Here is a 24,565-nt window from a genome sequence, read left to right as displayed (position 1 = left end):
TTGTCATAAACATTATGTACGTGTCATAAACGTTTATGACTGCTGTCATTAAGTGTCACTTGGTTTTTGTAATGACAAGTTGACATTATTTGGGTTGTCTTGATTATGACAACTTGACATTAATTAAAGTGACATTACCAGAAGTTGTCTTTGTCATGACAACTTGACATTAAATTTGTTTGGGATGTCCTTATAATGACAACTTGTCATAAACACAAAAAGAGGGGCATTTCTTGTTAATATCAAGTTGTTATGACAAAGACATCTTCTGGTAATGTCATCCTGGTTAATGTCAAGTTGTCATTATACGGACATCCCAAACAAATTTAATGTCAAGTTGTCATGACACTTAATGACAGCAGTCATAAACGTTTATGACATGTACATAATGTTTATGACAGGTTCATGAACGTACATAGTTATGACAATGTCATGTCACTCTTATGTAGATACCTTCAAGTAAAATGTTGCCATTTTGACTCAATTTCTCCTAATTTTATAAGTCAAAATTTTAAATTATTCTCAAAATTTTTGAATTGTTGACCAAATCTTGTCTGAAAATTAAAATTGAAAATCACCAATTAAAAAAGATTGTCAATTCTGTATTTTTTGCCAAAGGCACTGTGCAGTTGCTTTTGTTTAAACATCTAACATTTAAGAGTTTTAAATTATTTTGTAAAATGAATAAAAAATCTTGTTGTAAAAAAAAAAATGTTTCTAGATCTCTAAATACGGTCACAGCTATATTACTTCTCAGTCAAATGTCTGACCATAAACTACACCATCACAATTACCCTTGTAGAGCTCACAGACACCGTGCAAATGCTTTTCGAATAAATAATCATCTAAGGAGGTAAAGTGCAGGTTATGCAAAAATAATTGTATCTGTAAACTACCAAGAGATAGAGAGAGGGATAGTGGGAGAAAAGAGAGGTCAAATTTATAGACATTAAAATACCCGTTTGAATTAATAAATGCTTTTCTTGCAGCTCAGCCCATTTGGGTCTAATGTTTCAGTTGTGATGAATAATGAAGGCATTCTCCTTTGCTAAGGACGTGTGTGTGTGTGAGTGTGAGCGTGCCTTCTGAGTCGGCTTTCCCTACTTGACGAAACATCAAACTCATGGTGCAGCGAGTATAATCCCTAAACACAAACACACACACACACACGCACACACACACACACATACACATACACTTTTACAACAAAGTACTGCTACAATGCTGTGTGATGCCCGGGACCCAGAAACACCATCACATTTTGAATTCATATTCAAGTTGTGTTTTAAGCCATTTTTCACTGTATTTTACCTGTTTAAGAGTCCAGCAGTGCCTCCACTTACTGGCTATAGATGCCTCAGACTGAATGCAGTGCATGGATAAATGTAAATAAGAGTCTAGGCTTTGAAACCACTCTAAAATGATAATCATGAACCAATGATCCGCTGGAGTTTATGGGTTTAAAGCATCAGAAGTTATCACAGTTATCACCACTTTATGCATTAAAAGAATTATGTATAAAGGAATCTTGACTTTTGAATCAATATTGCTGGCAAAAAAGTGAATGAAAAATCTTTTGTGCCTGTTCTTTTGCGAGCTCAGTAAGTACAGGGTCTATTCTGGTTTGTACTGCACTCAGGAAATAGTCATATGCCTGCCTTCTCAGTGTGAAACTAACAAATATAAAAGTGAAAATGGAGTGTACGTACTCAGAATGATTTCTATTTTTCCTCTAATTGTTTGAAAGTGGTGTATTTTAGAGTACTGCTTATTTCACACAACATTCAAAGTCTGTACTCAGATCAACTCCTTGACCAACGCCATTCACATCAGGTAGAGAACTCTTCACAGATAGGAGTTGCTTTCTTCTCTTTCCATCAAATTTCGATGAACCTTACATATAACTGTATTCAGGTTATATCAAAGGAGTTACAGAGAAATGGCAATAGTTGAAGTTGACATTTGTTTTTGAAAAGTCACGCCTGAGCAACGTTGTGAAAGAAATAGTGGAATTGCCCTTTTTAATAGTAGCATTGTTGGAGGGAGCCTAATAACAATACTTTTAATGCCAACAACTCGTCCTACTTGTTGTGTAAATGACAAATAAAGACTTGAAACATTCTAAAATCCAGGGCTGTAGGTCTCCTGGTCGACTAGTCGATTATTTGGTCTCTATGCTCTCATCCGACCAAATTCTCATTGGTCGAGTAATCGCCGTGTTACTTTCATAAGGAGAAAAGTGCTACATCAATAGCTTTCCAGGATTAATCCAAGTTACCTGTGAAAATCCGTTGTTGACAGAAAGTTGAACTTGCCCACCCTCACACTCAGCATCGCGGTAACGCAGACCTTCTGTCTGTTTCTGTGTACCAACACCATCTCCCTCAGTGGAAACAAAGCTTGTATTTACTTATATATCACAGATAAGAAACAATAAATTGTGATGACAGTAAAGCCTCCACTAAAATAGCATTTTCTTGTGTGTGATTTATACTTCGGGATTTATCCTGGCTCCATATGAGCAGAGGAAATCTCTGCTCATCGCTAGGCTAATGTTACAATGTAAAATGCCGTCTGCCCACGACATGACGGCTGCGGCACATGCTAATAACGTTAGCATGTTGTATTTTCTTGGAAAATGTGTTTAGTATAAGACCGTTGCTTTGTCTGTGAACCTTGTGAGCTGTAATGGAGCCAAATTATGTGCCGTTGCCTTTGTTACATGTTGCTGTTGTCCCTGGTTTTATATGAGCAGAGGAAAAGGTCGCTAGATGCTAGGCTAATTTATACAATGTAAAATGCCATAGACTTGTGCTAATAATGTTAGCATGTTGTATTGGTGGGGAAAATGTGTCCAGATAAAGACAAGTGCTTGTCTGTCAGTTCTGCAATTTATAGTGAAGCCAATTTGCGTACTTGTGTTTGAAATTGTTTCTATTAAGCAATGTTTAATGTGTGTTTTGAATCAACTATATAAATAAAGTTTGATTTAAACTAAACTTTACAGCACTTAACACAGTCCTCCATCGCCGACTAGAGTTTTGGAGGTGTAACTGCAGAGTGACACAGACACACCACCGCAGAAGTAAAATAACATGCAGATTTTTTTTTTTTTTTTCCCACGACTAATCGATTAGTTGAAGATAATGTGCGACCAAGATTTTCTTTAGTTAACTACAGCCCTACTAAAATCACAAGTGTATTTGGTGCTTAGTGTCACTATGGGTTTGCATCAGTTCTGCTTTGATTTTTTGTTGATCTGCTCTTCACAAAATGGCAGCAGGTGGCCCAGGTGTAAGGACTATAGATGTATAATAACAATAATACGGGACCCCAAGATGGCGCCGATCAGTCCAATGAGTAGTTGTGTCTTTACTACTTTTTGCCTTCATATATCCAGTCTCTAAAAAAAGATATAGACTTATCTTCATGTGCCAGATTTTCCAACATACATGCAACATGACACATTGGCTGAACCCACCTGATTCAACTTGCATTTGAGTTAAAGACAAAATTAACCTCTCTTCAAAGTTGTTAAAACAATCATAAACTTTTTCCTCACACTGTCAAGTAACACAACGTTCAATTCAACAGTATTAAAGGAAGACAGTGGCACTTGATGCCCCGAGTTCAGTATCTTTGGCAGCCCTTCCTAGGATCTGGCAAGGATTGGCTAACTCTCTCCAGCAACAATGGCCTTAAGCTAACCTCACCACCTACACATGAGCCTGACACTGCTGGAACATGCTGGGGGTGGTGCATAGCCTGTGAGTACCTGAGCTGGCTAAATTCAGGGCAACCCCTTTGAGAATTGTTAAAATATCCAAACTTGTATGTTTCATGAGTAATTATACTCATATATTCTACATACCTATAATAATACATGGAATTGATGGTATTTTTCAGATTTTTATTTTAACTTTATCCTTTATCATTTTCATATTTCCTGATTTTTGCAGCACTTGCAAAGCAAATTCCTTGTATGTAAAAACCTATATGTCAATAAACCAGATTCTGATTCTGGTTTTGTACAGAATACCATGTCATTAGCACATTAACTATACTGTTGAGTGAGGAGTAGATGTTTTTTGCTGATTTTGTGTTGCTGAGTGCCTCAAGCCTGGTCTCACTCCGAAGTCATCGAAATCCGGCACTTGGGCAGTGACTTGCGGTATCAGAAACCAAAGCGTCCTTTAATGTTGGCATGATATGCGGTTGCCGTTATAGTTTGACGGTGCCCAGCGGCATCAGGGGAAACGCAGCAGGACAAGGATGAAGGTTAAGGCTGTAAAGTCCAACTGGGGCAGGAGGGGGAGGTGGTGGATTGGGTCCAACAAACACAGACTTTCACACCGACTTTGATTCGGTTGTTCGCGTCCTGTAAGATTTACGTCAAGTTGCAGTGTTGTCCTGACTTTGTGCATTTATTTTGAAAGAGACTGTATATAAATGTTCAATTTCCTGTGAAAACGGAAGTGTATTTTGAAAGAAAACAATGCATGTAACAGGCAGAACTTAACATGATGTCCCAGAACGTCAACAACCAATGCACCCAGGGTACCTTGCACGTCGTTGTGTGGACGTGGAAAGTCCATGACCAAACGTCACTATGTGAGGTCGGAGACAGAATGCGTTGGTGCCCCGCATTTTTCTTCTCTAGGCGCCTTGCGTTTTTGCGGGAGTGCCCTGAACGCCTCGAGTTGAAAAAACTTAAACTTAGAGCGGGAAAGCACCCAACATCACTGGCGTATTTTTATTTATTTTTTTCCATTGTCCAATCAGATAAATTGAGAGGCGGGCCTTCTTTCAGGGTGATGACAACAAGTGTTAGCGTACAGTGTTAAGCTAATATAAGCTCACTTTCATTGTCGCAATCTGCAAAACATATCTGAACAAACTGTAGCTTCAACTACTTTCTGTTGCGTTACCAACCATGATTACGCCCGACAGTTCACAGCACGTTGTCAAACTGTCCCTGACACATCTTTTGTTCAAGAGTTTTATTATTTATTTTTTTAGATTTAACACACGTTCAACATTCAACAAAGGAAAATTCGATAAGAAAAGCACAAGAAAAGAAAATAAACAAGCAAAAAAAAAACTTAAATTACAAACTTACATATCCAACATACATTGGATCTCATACTTCCATTGTATACAAGCCTTTTAAACTTTTTAAACTGGGGGCTACTGTTTTAAAAGTTTACAGCCAGTGTCCCAGTGGACTTCCAGCCCCTTATTGAAGTCTCTTAACAGATAGGCTGCCCATTCCATGTTTGGTTAGTCCAGGTATTCCTTCAGCCAAGAATACCTGGATTACACTCCTTCCAGTTTGGAAGAATTAGTCTCTTAGTAGATAAGCAACCCAGTGTCCATAGGCGCTTGACAGTTAATCCGACATTACTGTCCAACTTCAGGTCCAGCAAGCATACTTTAGGGCACACTGGGAAACTGACTGACTCATCTTGAAATAAGCATTGAACAGACATCACTCAGGCTAAGCTCCTCTCCCAGCTGGTGATACTCCCTGTGCTTTATACTCTTTCTGAGGCCTTGTCTACACATGTACACATTTTCATAAATTGACACTTCCCTCTGTGTTTTGGCCTCTCGTCCACACGCAAGCAGAGTTTAAGATCACTAAAATGGGCTTTTTAAAAACGCTATCAAAAGTGTAGATTTTCCAAACTTCAATGACTATTTATCCTTGTGGACATTTATAATGGAGCATTTGAGAAAAGATGACTTAATCTCATCAATTTACACAAGCCCATTGCTGTTTTGTGTAATGCACATACGCTACAAACAACAACAATGGCAGACTATAGTTTGCTGATGTTTTGTTTGCACTGCTTGGTCTAATGGCTACTTTACATTTAGTATTGCTGCACGACTTCACCGATGAATTTAGGCATCTGCTGCACCCAGGGTTTTTGCTCCACCTCAGCGTCTGCTGCCAGAAATGGCAATTTTGGATCAGGACCTGTCGAACCAGCAGGTGGTGGGACATTTTCCAGAGTGAGATTGTTGTCGATGAGGAATGGAAGGAAAACTTTCACATGTCCAGAGCGTATCTTGTATAATTTAGTGAGCTCCTTCAACAACCCGGTCTCACTCTGAGTTTGTAAAATATGGCGCTTGTCAGTGACTTGCAGCGTCAGAAACCAACGAAAAAGGCGTCCTTTAACGTTGGCGTGATATGCAACCGGTTGTGGTTATAGTTTAATGGCACCCAGCGGTGTCAGGGGGAAACACAGCGGGACACGGACAAAAGTTAAGGTGGCGAAAGTCTGACTGGGGCAGGCAGGAGGGGTGGAGGATGGGACCAACAAACACCAACTTTTACCCGAGAGAGCGGTGTTCGCGTCCTGTAAGATGCTAAAGCCAAACCCTGTTCTTTGAAAGAAGAAAATGCATGTAACAGGCAGAACTTGACACAGCGTCCCAGAAAGTAAGCAACCAATGCACCCAAGGGTGTCTTGCACGTCGTATGTGGATGTGGAAAGTCCATGACCAAACGTCATTATGTGACGAGGTTGTAGTGAGAATGTGTTGGATGGCGGGACACTTTGCAGGAAAACATTCACATGTCCAAAGCATCACTTGTATGTTTGAGTGAGCTCCTTGAGCCTTAAATTAAAGAGGAATCAATGGTGATGGGATCTCCAATCAGTGTTTTAAAAGAGATAACGTTAGCCTGTTGATGTCACTATTTTTGTGACAAAGGAAGACTGCTAAAGCAAGCTAATGCTGGTGAGCATTTGTCATCATTTTTTAATTGTGTTGTGGACAGAGTTATTTAGTGAAATGAAGGCTATGTGCGCAGAAATATTTTTTTTACAACCAAGGAGAAAAATATCCATTTTCAAAAATATCTGTGTTGGCCTACTTGTAGACAGGGTCTGAGGCACTCATGTACCCACATGGATCTGTTTCCCTTTGTCCAGTCCTCAAGTGCCTTCCGCCTCTCATTTTTTATGCAGATTTAAAGGTATCCAGGAGGTTACCTCACAGAAAAATAAAGAAGTGAAGGACATGTGATCTAATGGTTGCCTGGCAACAATTTAGAAGAAGACGCAGCAACCTCAGAAAGCGCTCTGTCGGATCGGGCCAGGCTTCAACAAAAAAGGCAGTTCGGTGCGACGTGCTCTGTCTGATCAGGGCCTCATGGGGGTCACAGCACAAGGTTGGGAACCAGCAGAGTAACTGTAGGACATCTATATGTTTTGCACATTTTTGCACATTTTTGCCATTGTGAAAGTTTCAGGGAAACAGACTCTGCTTCTCTAACTATTCATGCTGTGTGTTCACTTCCTATATGTCAGGTGCCGACTCACTCATCCACCAGCCCCCTCACTCGTGCCTTAACTGGCACACATCATCTCCACCCCAAAACTGCTTCTCTTTCAATTTCCTCGCCTCCTTTTGGCAGTGCTGCTGCATTTGTTGATTGAGAGACCTTTGGAGGTTGTAAAGGCTGCGTCGACCCTGCCACCCCCCTCACCTCCCCCCGTCTCCCGCTCTCTGCCTCGTCACTGTCACTTGCTTGGCTACATACTAACTTGCTGCGGGAGGATAATTAGTCAAAGTGATTTCCTGCACCCCTCCCCCCTCCTCAGCCTTGCCCCCTTTTGCTTGCATCTGCTTAGCACAGCTTGGCATGGAAGTCATGGAAATGTCATCACCCGCGCCGTTTGTCTCTCCCTCTTTGACATGAGAATATACACACACCAGATGCAGTAGTCACAGTGAATATATCGTTTGCATATGCCAACTGTGGAGTGATCCGATGAGGGGACACAATGGAGATAAATATATATGCTTCACATATGTCCAGATGGCATTGAAGTCATGCCTCACTGTATTTTACTGCCATTCTTATAGCTGTAGGATCATTTAGAGATGTTAAAATACAGCAAAATATAAGGGCGCAAACAGGAATTAAAAGCATAACTCTCCTATTAGCAAAATAAAAGAGAATTATTGATTCGACAGCAGTGATAATCTGTAAGGGATTTAAGATGAAGAGACTGTGTTCTCATGGATGCCTACACTTCACCCTTCGGGATAGAGTAAATAAATGCAATTAGAAAATGAATTAATATGAACAGAGTCGCATTTTCGTTATCCGCTAATAAATGATTGTTTACACATTATGCGTGGTTGCTCATGCTTAAAATGGAAAAAGTCCAGCTTGAAACGCTGAAATAAGTTTTATGCCTCATTAAATTCCAGCTGTGAGCTCCAGAGTAAACGGATTTGTCATTGTGCTTTGTCAGAGAATGCAGGTGTGTTTGGAGTCAAAAGGACTCCACTGGGTGTATCAGTGAGGTTGTTGATTTACTGAGCAACACAGCATATGTAGGCACAATGTAAACTTATAAATGTTTATTTGGGGTGCAAGGGGTTAAGACACTGACCACGACCGCAGTGACCGTGGTTCGTAGTGTCTGGTCGGGGATCGTGGCTCTCATCCATCATTTCTTGTCATGTCTGTACTGTCAGCTATCAAATAAAGGCATACCCCACAAAAGTAAGACTGCAGTTTTTTTAAAGAATATTGTTTAGGCATTGTCTGCTTTGTTGAAGTAATAACAGAGAAGGGGGTTGCAGAGAGGGTCACATGCAGCAAAGGAAACTTAAAACTGCGTGGTAAGCCTCAATGTTATGTGCTCTAGCAGACGAGGTAGCAGGGTGCCCATGACTCAGAGTTTTCATTGAGTTAATTTGTTAAACTAGAACTTGAAAGGTCAGAACATTTAAATTATCATCTCTTTCCTCTTGTACGGCAGCCATGTGGTGCTCAAATTATAGTAAATTACACCGAAAGCCACATTATTCAATTTCAGTTTCCTTATTTATTTTTCAAATTGGGGTCACTTCTTTATAACAAGCTAAAAATCCCAGACACTTAACATACTATTGTGCATCACCTTATTAATTTGGAGTCATGTCAAGTCCAATATTCACCCCCTTTTTGCTCTGTTTTGGTCTTCACCAACTCCTGAGAAATTTAACTCGATCTTTAGCTGCTAAATGTCGCTGACTTTGTGCTAAGCTGGTAACATATAGTAAGTTTAGAATAACTTCATCACTATTAAAAACACTCACCTGCCTCACCTGAAGTAACTGTAGAGCGATACCCGTTTCTGCCACAAGGTGTCAGTATTGGCTTTGTAACCTGACTGCCTGGTGCTGTAATCCTAGCGTAGAAGGAAACAAGCTAAGTGGTAAAACCAAAACATAGCACAGTCAAGATGGCCGCGCAGAGAGCAGATACTCATCTAAAACAGTTTTCCTGTTCTGTTTGCAGGTGAGCAAAGTGCACAAGTGCCTAAAACACTTATATTAAGTTTGTCCTTAAGTTGTGGTGCCATAGTTTTATGTTTACAGTGCAATTTATTAGGGATGTAACGATACCAGAAACTCACGATACGATATTATCACGATAAAGAGTCCACGATACGATATATATCATGATATTTATACAAGGGGGACAAAAGAGAAAATTTATTGTTAAAAATAGCTATTTTATTCAAAAATAGTTCATGTACACTGTACAGCATGTTATTTTTAACTTGGAAGCGTATCATAAACAAATTAACACACAGTTGAACATGTGCTTTCATTTCCCCCCTATTACTGCTAGGCAGGCAGACATTAAAGTGCCATAACAAAGTCATGTCAATTAAAACTATAGTGACAGAATATGAAAATGGAAACATTCAGTATTTTTTAACCTACTCTGAACAAAAGTAGTGTAGTACTGTTACTAGAAAGTCATCTGAATGACATTAAATTATGAGGATAGAGTAGTCATAATATTCATCAAATATACAGAACTTAGAACAATCAGACCCTGCAACAACAACAAAATTAACAAATCAGAAATAATGTAAACTCAATAACACACAATCCCTCACTCACAGATACACAGAGAGAGAGAGAGAGAGAGAGAGAGAGAGAGAGAGAGAGAGAGAGAGAGAGAGAGAGAGAGAGAGGTGGGCAGAGATGTGTGTAAAAGAAAACCAAAATAAATAAAGCCCAGCCATTTCCCTGGAAGTCATAGAAAAACTCAAAAACACACATTCACTGTTTGTTCACGCCAGGTTGACAATCTTGACATCAAGGAGTCCCTAACACTTTCTCAGAACAGGAGATGAGGAGAGGAAAGCTCTGGTCCTGCGCTTTCATGTGATATGCGTGGCATTTCTGTGCGACCCTGCATTCGCGAGTAATCCATCCAAAAGTAATGTGTGTGCAAAGCTGTATGAAAGCTTTGTTATACATTATTTTAGTGTAAATTTAGCATTTTTTTTCGCTGTGAAAACATTGGACTACCGACAAGTGCTTGGTCTTGTCGGAAAGCCACGATTCCGCTGTTTCACGTGATATGTGTGGCTTCTCGCTATGACGAACGGTCGCGGAGAAAATCCACAGAGAAGAACAATCAATCTCCTTACTTTTATTCGCTGTTTCCTCCGGTCACGCACGGGTCAGAGTCGGAGGCTGAGAGGCTGAGCTGCACGAGTCTGCTCTCACCTGCGCGCGCAGTTGCATGCAAAGGATTATGGGGAATGTAGTCGCACAGTCATATTACCGGCTCTGTAGGAGAACGCAGCTATATAACTACCGTGGCATTCCCACGACGGTATCGAGAATTTATTTTATCGCGACACCGCGAAATTCGACATATTGTTACATGCCTACAATTTATGTCTGTAAAGAAGGCAGCTAACTGTTGCTAGCCTCAGCTGCTAATAGGAGCATGTTGCGGCTGCCGTAGTTTTCATCTGAGAGCCTTGTGTGAGCCTAAATACTAGTTAATGGCGTTGCGCAGTAATGACAGTGATCTTATCTTGTACTTGAATTATTTATTGTGTGAATAAATATTGCACTCAGAGATTAGATATGAAGTAGCATATATAAGCAGCTACTATGAGCAGTTTTAAACAAGTATTGTGTTCAGTAAAATATGTAGAGCAGCTAATATGAGCAGTTTATTTGGTACGCACACAATGTGTAAACTGGCTGATATGACAAAAGTGAATAGGTTCAGTTTACATGAGCTATGTTACAAATAAATACAATGCTCAATGGCAGACAACAGTAAGCAAAGGATATAAGAAGCTAAAAATATGGAGTTTGTTAGTGTGTAGGCTACATATGTCATTTGTGATTAGTATTTATTTAACTGTAGGACATTAATACTTATGTTGTTTGTTACTGTATTGATTTTGGCTGTAATCCTGGCATAGTAGGAAGCAAGCTCAGTAGTAAAATACTTTCCAAGGACACACCAGTCCTTAGAAAGTATACCATGCAGTACTAAAAAATGGGAGGATACCTTAGACTGCCCTAAACCATGAAAACTGATTTTTGGGTTGATATATAAAACAACTGTTGACTCATTGACAAGGTACTTTCAATTAAAAATAGTTTATAACTTTCTAGCAACTAAAAAATGCTAAACATATGGGCTGTTAGGTAATCAGATGAATGCCGGGTTTGTGGAACATTGCATTTTGGTGTGAGGTTTGAAAAATGTGCTCAAAAATGACTTGAGCTGGATATCTGCTGTGTGATGTTGGAGGACGTTACAGAAACAAAGACCTATACTGTTATTTTGGGTTTTAAATCTAACCAAAGCGGTAGGGGCTCTTTTTCGTTGGCCACTAATCTGTCAGATTTCACACAGACCCTTGTACAAGATAACTCTCTTTAGTAGACAGTAGTTCCAATGAAAACTGTGAGACTGCTTCTGGAAAGACAAACTTCTGCTTATTTTTTTTTTTTTTTTTTGGAAAGAATATTTTTCAGTGCTGTGAGCATCTCACATGAACCTTCAGTCACCTTAATTATATTGGAAATGATGTAGAAATCAAATCAAACCTATCTGCATGGCTAGAAACCACTAGTGAGAAATAATTGAATATGTAATTTGATATTTTTTGTCATTTTGGATAGAGCAACCCTTTAATATTGACTGAATTCATAATCCTAGATGAATAATTCAACTTAAATCAGCTGAAACAGGGACGTCTGAAATCTCACTGAGCCAATCATGGAAACAAATGGGGGTTCTTATTTTTATGGACAGTCAGTTCCATTCCACAGAGATTTCACATGCATTCAACACCCCTTTTCTGTGTCGCGTGGTAAAATCTCAGCGACCCGGGATTTACTGACTTGTGAACAATGGCTTTATTGAGACCACCCACCACGCTTGGGCTCCTCTCCTCATCTGCCCTCCCATTCACAGGCTTGTTACAGCAAGGTACATTTCTCTAGTACAGGATTACTTATGCCCTGCACATCTTTCTTTAAGGTTCCATTCTTAGTTTGGTGGTTGGTGTATGTGTGTGTGTGTGCGTGTGTGTGTGGCAATAATCTCTGTAAGGTTTCTGCAGTAATGGGTAGTTGTGTGGGAAGGCAGACAATGCTTCTATCCCTAAATGTCCTTAAGCCATGTTATTCCTCTGCAGTGCTTGAGTCTTATGTAAATTCAAATCTAATTTAGCGGATTCTAATAAAGAACTTGTACGCACAGTGTGTGTGTTTGTATGTGAGAGAGTTCATCTCCCACTCGCCGTTACACTGCTGCTGTTAAAGGGATCACTGAGGTACTAAGTAAATCAAAGTGTAGAAACAAACCTAAAGAAACAACCTGTGCAAGTGCATCATTTCGAAGGCCACGCAGCATTTGATAGTAGGATGGCTTGTGTTGTACAAAATGGTGAAATTGATCTGCTGTTCAGATGGTATGTGAATGAATACTCAACTGGTGTCTGGTTGTCTTGCTACAGCTCTACAGCTCGGTGGAGTTTGGGAGGAGGTGGCAAGTGGTGCACGAGAGAGTGGCCCCCAATCGTTTCTACTGGTAAGTACAGAGATTTGGACATTGTTAAACAAGTTGTAAGCAATATGAAACTATAAACTAGGTGTAAAAGATTAAGATGTAGTTCAGTGTTACTTGTGGTAAACTTGACAGTACTTGATATTGTTCAAAATGAATCATGATGGTCCAAATAGCATGATGTTAATTGATCACAGATTCATAGTTGCCCATCCATCCATTCATTCATCCATTTTCATTCTGCTTATCCAGGGCTAGGTCGCAGGGGCAGCAGGCCAAGCAGGCCATGGTCATGGTCATGTTGCCATGTTGCCATGGATATTGTTGCCATAAACTATGTTAATAATGACAAACTGTTTGTTAAGATAGCTGGTTCATCTTAGCTAATGATACAGTCAGAAAACTGCCTATCACAAGCTCACTGGTCAAAATACTTTGCCTTGTAACCTTTTATGGTAATACTACTCGTACTCGTACTCGTACTCGTCGTCCTCCGCTTCTCCGGGTCCGGGTTGTGGGGGCAGCAGCCTCAGCAAAGAAGCCCAGACAGTCCTCTCCCCAGCCACTTCGGTCAGCGCTTCCGAGGGAACCCTGAGGCGTTTCCAGGCCAGCCGGGCGATGTAATCCCTCCAGCGTGTCCTGGGGCGGCTCCGAGGTCTCCTCCCGGTTGGACATGCCCGAAACACCTCCCAAGGGAGGCGTCCGGAAGGCATCCTTACCAGAAACCCGAACCACCTCAACCCGGATGTCCGAGCTCCTCACCCTATCTCTAAGGCTGAGCCCAGCCACCCTGCGGACGAAACTCATTTCGGCCGCTTGTACCCGCAAACTCGCTCTTTCGGTCACTACCCAGAGTTTGTGCCCATAGGTGAGGGTTGGAACGTAGATCGACCGGTAAATAGAGAGCTTCGCTTTCTGGCTAAGCTCCCATTTCACCATAACGGACCGGTTAAGCGCCTGCATCACTGCTGACGCCGCCCCAATCCGCCTGTCAATCTCCCGCTCCATCCTACCCTCACTCGTGAACAAGATCCCGAGATACTTAAACTCCTCCACCTGAGGCAGGACCTCCCCCCCGACCTGGAGTGGGCAATCCACCCTTTTCCATCTGAGTGAATCTGGGGTTATGCCGTGGTTACTTCACCTGACCAATGTTGGTGTGGTATCCCTAGTTACATTGAAATGAATCATAGTTCTTTTGCCAGTCTGTACACATGTTCATTTTTTGCCGTAAATTTGGACGTTTCAACATGGATGTCTATGGGAGCCACCTTGGAGCCAGCCTCAAGTGGCCATTTGAGAAACTGCAGTTTTTGGCATTTCCTTGTTGGCCTCATTTTTCAACCCAGTCTGACTCCGAAGTCGTCGAAATCCGGTGCTTTGGCAGTAACATGCAGCGCCAGACACTGATGAAAAAAGGTGTTCTTTGCCTTCGGCATGATGTGACCAGTCGCTGTTATAGTTTAATGGCGCTCAGCAGCGTTATGGGAAGCGCAGCAGGACAAGAACAAAAATTAAGGCAACCAAAGTCTGAGTAACGTGGGTGGGAGCGGTGGTGGATAGGTCCAACAAACACCAATGTAAGATGATAGAGCCAAACCCTGTTCTTTTTTCTGAAACGCAACGTCATGATTTTGTTGCTTTTACCTAACCACAAGTGTTAGTTGTTGATGGAAAAATGACAATTTGCGGCATTGTACCGATGTAGTGTTTTAACATTAAATTTCCTTTGAAAACGGAAGTGTATTTTGAAAGAAGACAATGCATGTAACAGGCAGAACGAATCAACACACCCAAGGTACCTCGCATGTTGTATCTGAACGTGGAGAGTCCATGACCAAACATCAGTATGGGACGGGGTTGGAGTGAGAATGTGTTGCATTGTTTAGCTCTAGAGGTTGCCACTTGGTCATTTCCACTTAACTAGTAGTAAGCCAGCTGGTAATTAGTTCCTGCATGAAAATGATGAGATATAAACTGCCAAATTTTTATTGACAAAGACTTCACCACTTTTTTGGTCTTTTGAAAAACAACAAAACAAAACATTTCACACTCTACCTTTCCAAATCATCAAAGTGATACAGAATTCTGTTTCCTTTTTGAGGAAACCATCTTTGACTGTGCTTTTTTTTTTTTTGTACCAGCATGCAGAGAGCCCGACCAGACAACAGCCAAGAATTTCATTTTGCAGTTTGGCCACCTCGCAGAAATACTGTTTATTGGCTAGCAGACTGAATTTGCAGGCGACAGTTGTCATGTCAATGGGTACAATAAACTTTCAGCAAGCAAAAGTTTTCCTGCAGCTTTTGAAGAAGTTAATGAAAATAAATAATGATAAGTACTTATTCAAAATGCTGTTACAGTATAAAGGTAATCAATCGTTCTGATGGTTTGAATGATCAGGTGAAGTCATTTCTACATGTATAGCACAGAAAACTATTGAATGTGTACTTCCTTTTTGATACTGTATACAGTATATTTCATACAGCTCTAGACACACTGTACTGCTGTTAAAACAATACTTGCGTGACAACTAACTTTAGTAGAACTACTGTTAAAGTCAAAACCAAATGAAGAGTACTTTTGACTTTGTAAATGCCCCGGACATATTACGTCATTGCCTCTCCACAAATTGAGGAGCAGATAAGCCAGAGAGGTTTTTAAGATTTTCATTATTCATGTGTCTGACATGCCTGATCTTCCTCTGTGGCAGACAGTTACATTATGTGACCGACAGTGTTCAGCTGTGCAGAGAGGCTTCAAAATCAGTTCTGGGTGCAATCTGCGTATTGCTATCCTTTGTGATGAAATAAAATATATGAAGACTGAAATAACCTAATGGTTCCTTTCAGCGATGCCTTTGAAGCCAAATTGGGATGTTAAGCATCTTGTTGCGTAGTCAGTGTTATACGGGTGTAGATTTCAGGGGGGATTAAAGGGACACATCCTCCTTGATATTAAGAACATGTGCACTTAATTTGTTTCCCCCCCATTTGTTGAAACAAATCTTTCAGATGAAGACTTACCCAACTTTTAACTGTTACATTTAACGTTACTGCTCCCTGCCCTCCTGTCTTTTCCCTCAGCTAAATGGTCTCGCCGTCATCAGGTCACAGGTGCTGTCCACCTGACTGGTATCTAGCATGTCTGGCCTCTATACAGTAACTAACTGTAACAAAAAGCTTTCACCTCAACAAACTGTCAGGGTAGTAACAAGCTGGGCAGCCAGGAGTGAAGGGAGCCTGGAGGGCTGATACTGCAGAAGCTGTCAGAGTTCTATTTTTGGGACGCGCACTGTGCGGTAGGTGTGGTGGTAGCCCTGGTAATGAGGCTGCAGAGGGAGCTTATATCCGCTGTGCACGTGGCCGCCAAACATGTAAGGACAGAGACGCGTAAGCTCATTTGGTCATCCTGAGCGGCGCTCTGTCACACAGCGCAGGTCGGCTGTGTGAAGCGCAGACTTGAACAAGCGGCACTCTGAATTCCACCGCATTCAGCTGTAATCAGTTTGCAAGCTTAGCTGGTGCAGCCGTGAAATGCTTTGCATATGACATTACAAATCTCTACAAAAACATCTGGAGCTGCCTGTACGTGATATCTTTGCTAGGCAACAGCTCCGGCTCCACCTGTTCTGACATCAAGTGTCCTCAGAGACCACACAGCTGTCCAAACTACTGTCATGCATACACAGAGACACTACAGTAGGCCGGCAACTTCCAGGCTGAGCTCTGCCTCCCGTCACTTAGCGGTGAAGATATACTCGTTTAAACAAACCGTATAGCTCCGCTAACTCAGAGAGGTATTGTTTGCCTGCCTCGCACTGTTCGTGGGTACCTGAATGGATTATTCAGTGAAAATGGAAATGCGGTTTGGATAAGTAGGCCATCCTATTCACAGCTGTGTTTCATCTGGGAAATCACCAATACTACCAATAAGTACCATGATTGGAAGCTGTGGTGGTCTCTCACTGTGTCTGCTTCTCATTCCCCTCGCACAGACCCCCCTTTATTTCTCTTTCCATTAATGTGTGTGCTACCTGTGGACACATTCTCTCTTTCTCTTTATCTTTCCCTCTTTCTCTCCCCGGTCTCTCTCCGCCTCCCCGTTCTGCCTCCATGTGTGTGCTGCCTTTGCTTCTCCTCTGATCCCCCAGTCTTTTTAATACATATTTAATGCCGTAATGATTATATGCTATTCCATCTGCGGACATCCCTACTGTAGAGAGAAAATCAATGGCTTTTCCTCTCCTAATGATGTCAGGAAACATCCTCCTCCATCCGTCTGGAGGGAAAAGGACCTTCTGGGCGCTCTAAACATTTAGATCACACAGTAAACCTGAGGTCCTTTCCCCCCCCTCCACACACACTCTAAACTGCCATCCACAATGAAGACAAAGACACGGCAATTCCTTCACCCAATTCCTGCTGATGTTTACCACAATTGCCACAGCCGATGACTTAACCTCTCTGTAGTTATAAATGTGTATGACTTTGCAGCGTGCAATCTATCAGGTCGGACAGCAGCTACGGTAGGTGGCATCTGCCTGAAGGCAGAAAGACCAATGGTGATGTTCCTGAAACACATTTGTCTGCCTTTCAGGTCGAAAATGGGTTTGGACAAAGAGCCGGGCTTAATTCACCTGGAAACCAGCATCTCTGAAGGACGTGAGTAATTGAATTCCGAGTTCAGCGCTCCATTTTCCCGTGTCTTTGTACTGTATCGTGAGCATTGTGCTAAAGTAGAGAGGAATTGGGAGTTGTGTGGACAATTCTGCTGAAGGGTAATGCGAAGGGACAGCGGAAATGGCCGAGTCTGGGGACACACAATGACAATGGAGAGAAAAGTAATGCATATATTAGAATGCTTTTAAAAGCAAGTGATTTAGCTCAGTAGTGCTCACATAGGTATAGAGAAATATCACTCATCCACCTGAATGACAATAGACACTGGGATATTGAGAGGTTGATATATAGTATTTGACTTGATTTGCTTACTGAGGCTGATGTCACAATCCTGAGGGGGAAAAAGGTAGTTTTAGTCTTTTTTACCCCTAATTCCTTCGTTTTATTATCTGTTAGTATTTGTCTGCACAATTTGATATTCGAAACAAATCACGCATTGACAATCTACATAATAAACTTTGATAAAATCCTCTTTCAAAAGGGAACTCCACTGATTCTATATGTAAAGGTCAATTTGTAGACATGGGAAGTGCGACTCAGCATGTAAGAATTGTCATATAATGTCCTCTGATGCCTAGAAAATGATATCAGAAAGTTTGTGTTACAACCTAAGATGTGGTTGTTAATCAGGCAGGTAGTGAATGACAAAAAGACTAATGGGTGGAGCATGATTATAACTCATTTATTTTCTGTAACTGCTTATCCTGTTGGGGGTCACGGGGGGGGCTGGAGCCTATCCCAGCTGACAGTGGGCGAGAGGCAGGGTACACCCTGGACAGGTTGCCAGACTATCACAGGGCTGACATATAGGTCCTGTTTATACGACAACGATTTCAACTGAAAACCGTAAACTTTAGTTGCGTTTTGGCTGATAGTTTACACGACAGCGGCGTTTTAGGTGCCTGGAAACGTGGTTCCAGAGTGCATTTTTTTGGAAACGGCAGCGTCTCCATTGTCATGTAAACTTGCAATATGCAGTTTTTCTGAAAACGGAGACTTTTTGCACATGCGCATTACAGTTCCAGTCACTAGGCATGCGCAAGAAAGTCGACCATCACAACAACAATGCCGAGCTCTGTTTGTGCTGCTCACACTGTTGAATTTTTCTACTGTAGCAGCTCCACCTCGTCGTCCGTCCAGACAAAGTTATCTGTGCATGCTTTCGCCAGTGTGTCTTCTTTGTTTTGCATTGTAGAGGAAGGCGCTTCAGCGCAGGCACATGGCGTCATGCCGTGGTGTTGCTTTGCAAATTTACACTGCCACCCATTGGCCTGGCATGCATACTACAGCATTTCCAGTAGATTTTGTGGTTCCGTGTGAACGGGGATCGTTTCAATAACGTTGTCATATAAACGCGGAAGTTTTTTAAAACGTAAAGGACAGACTTTTCCGTTTTTAGAGAAACCGTTGTCGTCTGAACAGGGCCATAGAGACAGACAACCATTCACGCTCACATTCACACCTACGGACAATTTAGAGTCACCAATTAACCTGCATGTCTTTGGACTGTGGGAGGAAGCTGGAGTACCAGGAGAAAACCCACACTGACACAGGGAGAACATGCAAACTGCACAGAGGGGCTCCCCCACCCCTGGGTTCCAACCCTCCACCCCCAGGTTCCAATCAGGAAATGTCTTGCTGTGAGGTGACAATGCTAAGCACTGTACCACCTTGCCACCTATGTTGTTATTAATATTATTATTATTGCAAATATAGGATACAGCATTTTTAAAGCATCACCCATACCAGGGACTGAATAAGTCCTTTATTGGGTCAGGTTCCTGTGAGAACCTGCCGATGACCCAAAGAAAGGTGATTCATGGGTGGTATTTTGGCTTGTTTTTATTTCCAGGTTTTGTTGTGGGTGAAAAATAATCATGGGGGTCAAATAGCGTTTGTCGGGTGATAAATTTATTAAAATAAAAGGAGAAAAATAATAGTTAAATTTAATGTTTTAATCCTCTGACTGCTGACTTTGTGTGTTGGCTCTGTCTTCTGTGCCAGCTGGAATGTGAGAGCTGCTTCAGCCAGGAGAGATTAACAATGGAGATGTGCTGCTCAATATTTGGAGAATAAGCAAAAAAGTATTCATTTAAATTGTTTTTCCTGAATTACCGTTATTTTAAAATGTAACATCTCAGTTTCACATGTATCAATTGTCCCAAAATGGTCACTTTGAATGTGCTGCGTAACAGAATTATTTGATTAGCATGTGTTTGTAACAGAATTTGTGGTTTCAGGTTGGCCCACAGATCGATAAATACTGCAATCTTTCCCTGTTTCTTAGTTTCAAAAGGCCTTTAAAGTTTCAGTGCCACAGTTCTGTCAGAGCGCTCTCTTTGAGGCCAGCACAATAGAGAAAAGCCAATCATACAAACACACCTAGCAAACATCAGTCATGTCAGATGTTACGGTCACACAGCCAGAGACTATCACTATTGATCATGTGCTTGTGGACGAAGCCGACACATAATTGGCAGAGGCTAACATGTGGGGACAGGCTCTCTCCCAGCGCTGCTATTGAAGGCAAAGAAAGCAATTGGCCTCTCTGGTCATCTGTCTTCCCCTCCGTCCGGCTCCTCCCTTACTGGGACCACTTTTTTTGACACGAGTAATGTGGGAAGCCACAAAAGGCCGCTTGGCTTTGGGTGAAGGCTGCCTTTCTTCATTGCCTAATACCATCACTGATGCCATGGCTTGACGTGTGTGTATGTGTGTGTCTTTGTGTGTGTGTGTGTGTGGGAGCAGAGGCGCTGTATGTCACCTGCAAGCTGCAGAACTGCACGGATGCCAACAAGGGCAAACCATTCCCCGGCTACATTGACCCCAATTCTCTGGTGGTGCAAGATGAGTATGTGTTTGTCCAGGTAGGTAATTGACCAGTTTGCTCAGTGAGAAACATTAGAGCGGTGTATGAGGCACCAAGTGTGAGGATTTTGTAGTAAATTTTTCAAGGTCGTTCTTAAAGTTGTTGTATTAGTTCAGCTTTATGTGTTCCTGTGGTGGTGAAATGCTTTGTCTGTTTTCTTTATGTGTCTCCAAAATGTTTTCACTCAACGGTTTCATCACCCTAAGGTGTCAGCTGCAGGAAGGCCGATCTACTATGTGTCTGCTAAAAGAGACGTCTTTACACCGATGAAGCTGCCCAAGTACACACTGCCCAAGGTAACAAATATACCACCTGATTAAAATTCAATTAACATGACCAGACACTCATGATCCTGATGATTAAGAAATAATGAATTAATCCGCAGTGAGAGTCCATATTTTATCACGGGTCACTAAGAATATGTGAGACAAATTTCAAATTCAAATGGAGGCGCTGCTGTTTCATGGAAACGTTTCTGCATTCAAAGACACATAATATGCTCCCAGCTCTGTTTGGTATGTGGGCTAAAGTTGCAGTTAGGCGTCAGTTCATCGCCGGCTCTGCGTGACACTCTCTTTGTTATTTATGGGCAAATCAAGGCCAAAAGTAACTCTCGCAGTGTTCCCAGAATTGTTATTCCATGCTGCTCGGCGTGCGCATGGCCTCGCTTGTCACGTCCCCATTGACAATTAGACATGTTTTATTCAATCAAGCCCTGGGCACCCCGGGTTGCTGTCGGCTCACTGCAAGGTGTTATTGGCACAGTCAGAGGTAGATGAAGCACACAACCAAACAGCATGGCCTCAGCTGCTTAATCTCTGCCCAATAAGCCTGACATAGTGCTGATGATTGTAGTATCCTCTTAGTTAAGATACGTGAATGTAGAAGACGCAGCAATGCTGATTATTTAATATGATTAAACCCAGCAGGAGGTTAAAGCAGTATACGATCTAAAAGTCTGTATATTTGTCATTGAGACAAAAGAAATTAAGATTTTGATTGTAAGGTGCAAATTAAACCTTCACAAATGCTAACTGCAAACTAGAGTGTGTTCAAGTTACGTGGTTTTTATGCTATTAATTTTAGAATGAATAAATAGAATGAATAAAGATAAAAGGTGAGAAATTACTGTATACTTTCTTACGAGATATATTTGGTCTTTGCCTTAAAATAACCTAATAAAGTTTGAATTACAATTCTCTATTGAAAAATACAACACACTACAGCCTTATTGCTGCCACACTACAAATACGCATTCTGCTCAGTTTCTCGCTTAAACGGGCACTGTGTAGGAATTTCTCCCCTCTAGTGTTGAGATCGTATATTGCATTCAAGCGGATAGCGCACTCTAGCGCCTCACTGTTTCAAATGCATATTGCAACAACGGTAGCCACTGTGTACCAAAAAGCTATGATAACATTGATGAAACCATGTCATCCGATACTTCATGGAGTATTCATTCAGGCTCCTACACAGACACACGCGACGCGAGTTGACAAACCCCCTCCTCACCATGCTGGCTGTGTTTACAATGTAGGACTGTTGGGGCGGGTGTAAATCGAAACAAACCAATCACGTCTTGTCTTTTGACAACTGACAAGTGGCTAACAGCACTAACAGCGGCTAAGAGCTGTTAGCGGCGCTGGTCGCTAACAGCTGTTAGCCGCTGTTAGCTGTGATTCTCCTTCAGCAGCTCTCTCCACCTGGGAAAGGCTACCCCGATGTTGACCCTCGTTTTTTGAAATCGCCGGTCACGTTGCCTTTTTGCCTTTTTTCAAATGCACCGGCACTTGTGACTAGCCTGCTTGCTGCTGCTTTTCGTCACTCTACCTGCAGGCGGAAACCGGAAACCGACAAGTGAAAACGCGAAAGGCGATTCCGTATTTCTCAAGTATGTCCCTGTACGTACCTGTATTTTCAAGATGGCGCACGTACATGATGAGACACCGGCCGCAATGTATATGTAAATGAGAATTTCGGAGCTTACGGACATACTTAGATACGCTGATGGAGGTAAATACACATGTGCTAGGACACACTTTTGACTGTAAAATTTGTTTGTCTCAAAGAACAACTGAAATTGTTACACATAGTGCCTTTAAGCAAGACAATGTGTCACTTTAAGAGATTAGATTATGTTCATGTTGCAAATTGATATCGATAATGTCATGATGCCATATTTTTTATGCCTCTGCATTGACTATAATCGTGGCTTGAGGCATTATGTTTTTGGGGTATCCGTCTGTCCATGTGTCTGTACATCCATCTTATTCTCATGAACATCATATCTCAAGGACGCCTTGAGGGAACCTCTTCAAATTTGGTACAAACATCCAGCTGGACTCGAAGATGAAATTAGATTTGGTTGTCTAAGGTCAAGGTCACTGTGACCTTGTGACTCATTCTCGTCGAAAGTTTGGCACAAATGTCTGTTTGGGCTCAAGGATGAACTGATTAGAATTTGGTGGTCAAAGGTCACTTTGACCTAACGAAACAGGTTTTTGGATATAATAATAATAATAATCTAATTATGGCAAAATTTCACACAAATGTCTAATTGGATATAATTATGTAGTAAGGACATTTTAAAGGTCAATGGTCAGCTTCACTGTGACATCATAATGCTCTGCAGAAACACTTTTCTGGCCATTATTCATCATCATAAGAGAGGAAGAGGAGCCATTTGGTGAGATACTGAATTAATGACCCAAATCTTAGGTGTCCACCTTGAAACTGTGCTGATTGTCAATCCTCTTTGCTGCTGGCTTGAAAATGTGTGTGAAACCTTCATTTTTGAAGACATCCATATTTGAAGTCTATTGTCATGGCTACACACTGTATGAGTCTAGACAGAACTTGACTGGTCCGTGGAGGCACACAACCGGCGGTGAATCTAGTCTTAGATTGCAGCTGCCTAAAATGCCTGATAATGCTGTAGCTTTTCTAAAAAATTGAGATGCATGTTGCGTTGTTCTTAGGCACTGTTCTGGAATGAAATTGCAGGAGCAAGTGAAAATTGCAGTGAGAATAAACCCACACTGCTCTGAGATTGTGATTTATACTACACTAATGTTACCTCTAACCCTGCATATTTAATTTACCTCTCCCTGATTCTTCATCACTTACAATCGATGTGGATGCAACAACCTCTGTCATAGTGATTTGTCTTATCTAGTGTCCATGCTTTTAAGCCATTCTTTGGGTGTTTTTTGCATTGGAAAAGTGTTTAGGTCCCACCACAAAGTTGCACACGTTGTAAAACAGTTGTTTACCCCTGCTTTTTTGCAGAACATTAGGGCATTGCCTTATTTGTTCTTTAGCAGTAATTTTTGTTGGTAAATGTGAGACATTAGTGTCGAACATGTCTGAGACTTCACACCCAGAAACAGGGATTGGTGAAATTCATGGAAAACTAAGACAACTGGTCAAATTTGCAGAAAAGATGTGGTGATAAGACAAAATTGCAAGGTCACGCGGGATTGAACCGGATTGTTTTTGTGATTGCGATATTGCAGCATCCTGGGAGGGCTGGGGCTTATGATTACATACCAAATGACTCAACCAGAACCTTTTCATTGAAGCAAGATACAGCTTTATCTTTATCCTCATGTACAAAATCAATATATCTCCACATGTCTCACAACACTACAGCACAAAGGTAAAGAAAGATAAAAACAGTCAAGCCTGCGCATTAAAACCAAAACGGGACAAAAGGGAATTTTAAGAAGACATATGAAAGAGTTATTTTATGTACCATTGTAACCCCATACTGGTGTTAACTTTGCCCCTCTGCCAGGACCTGCATGTGATCAGCACAGATGAAAACCGTGTGGTGGCAGCCGTACAGGAGTGGAACCAGAACGAGACCTACAACCTGTACGTGTCGGACACGTCGGGGGTCTACTACACCCTGGCTCTGGAGAGCGTGGTCAGCAGCATGGGCCCCGAGGGCAACGTCATGGTAGACCTATATGAGGTAAACAAACACCAGCATGACATGGCATAAAATCTGTGTAGTTAATATCATGCTGTGCTCTAAGTAGAATGACTCTGCTTTACTTAAGGATTGGTATGCTGAGCACGAGGCCTTACGCCCCACACCCCACCCCACCCCACCCCCAAAGTCTGCAGTATTCATTCTGGCCAATTTCTTCTTTT

The 24,565-nt window shown here is 41.7% G+C and overlaps 1 protein-coding gene across 1 annotated transcript in view; it reads left to right on the top strand.

Moving 5' to 3' along the window:
- The first annotated feature begins 20,642 nt into the window (after positions 1-20,642).
- The window catches only part of LOC126390783 (VPS10 domain-containing receptor SorCS1), a 49,918-nt gene continuing 45,995 nt past the window's right edge, over positions 20,643-24,565 (top strand). The window contains exons 1-2 of the mRNA XM_050045241.1: positions 20,643-20,703; positions 24,204-24,383. Of these exons, the coding sequence (XP_049901198.1) occupies positions 20,674-20,703; positions 24,204-24,383 (210 nt within the window). The 5' untranslated portion in view covers positions 20,643-20,673. The remainder of the gene's footprint in view (positions 20,704-24,203; positions 24,384-24,565) is intronic.

The sequence above is a fragment of the Epinephelus moara genome, chromosome 5 (assembly GCF_006386435.1).
Source record: "Epinephelus moara isolate mb chromosome 5, YSFRI_EMoa_1.0, whole genome shotgun sequence".
Classification (NCBI taxonomy): domain Eukaryota; kingdom Metazoa; phylum Chordata; class Actinopteri; order Perciformes; family Serranidae; genus Epinephelus; species Epinephelus moara.
The sequence above is the reverse complement of the archived record's forward strand: the minus strand, read 5'-3'. Positions and strand labels throughout refer to the sequence as shown.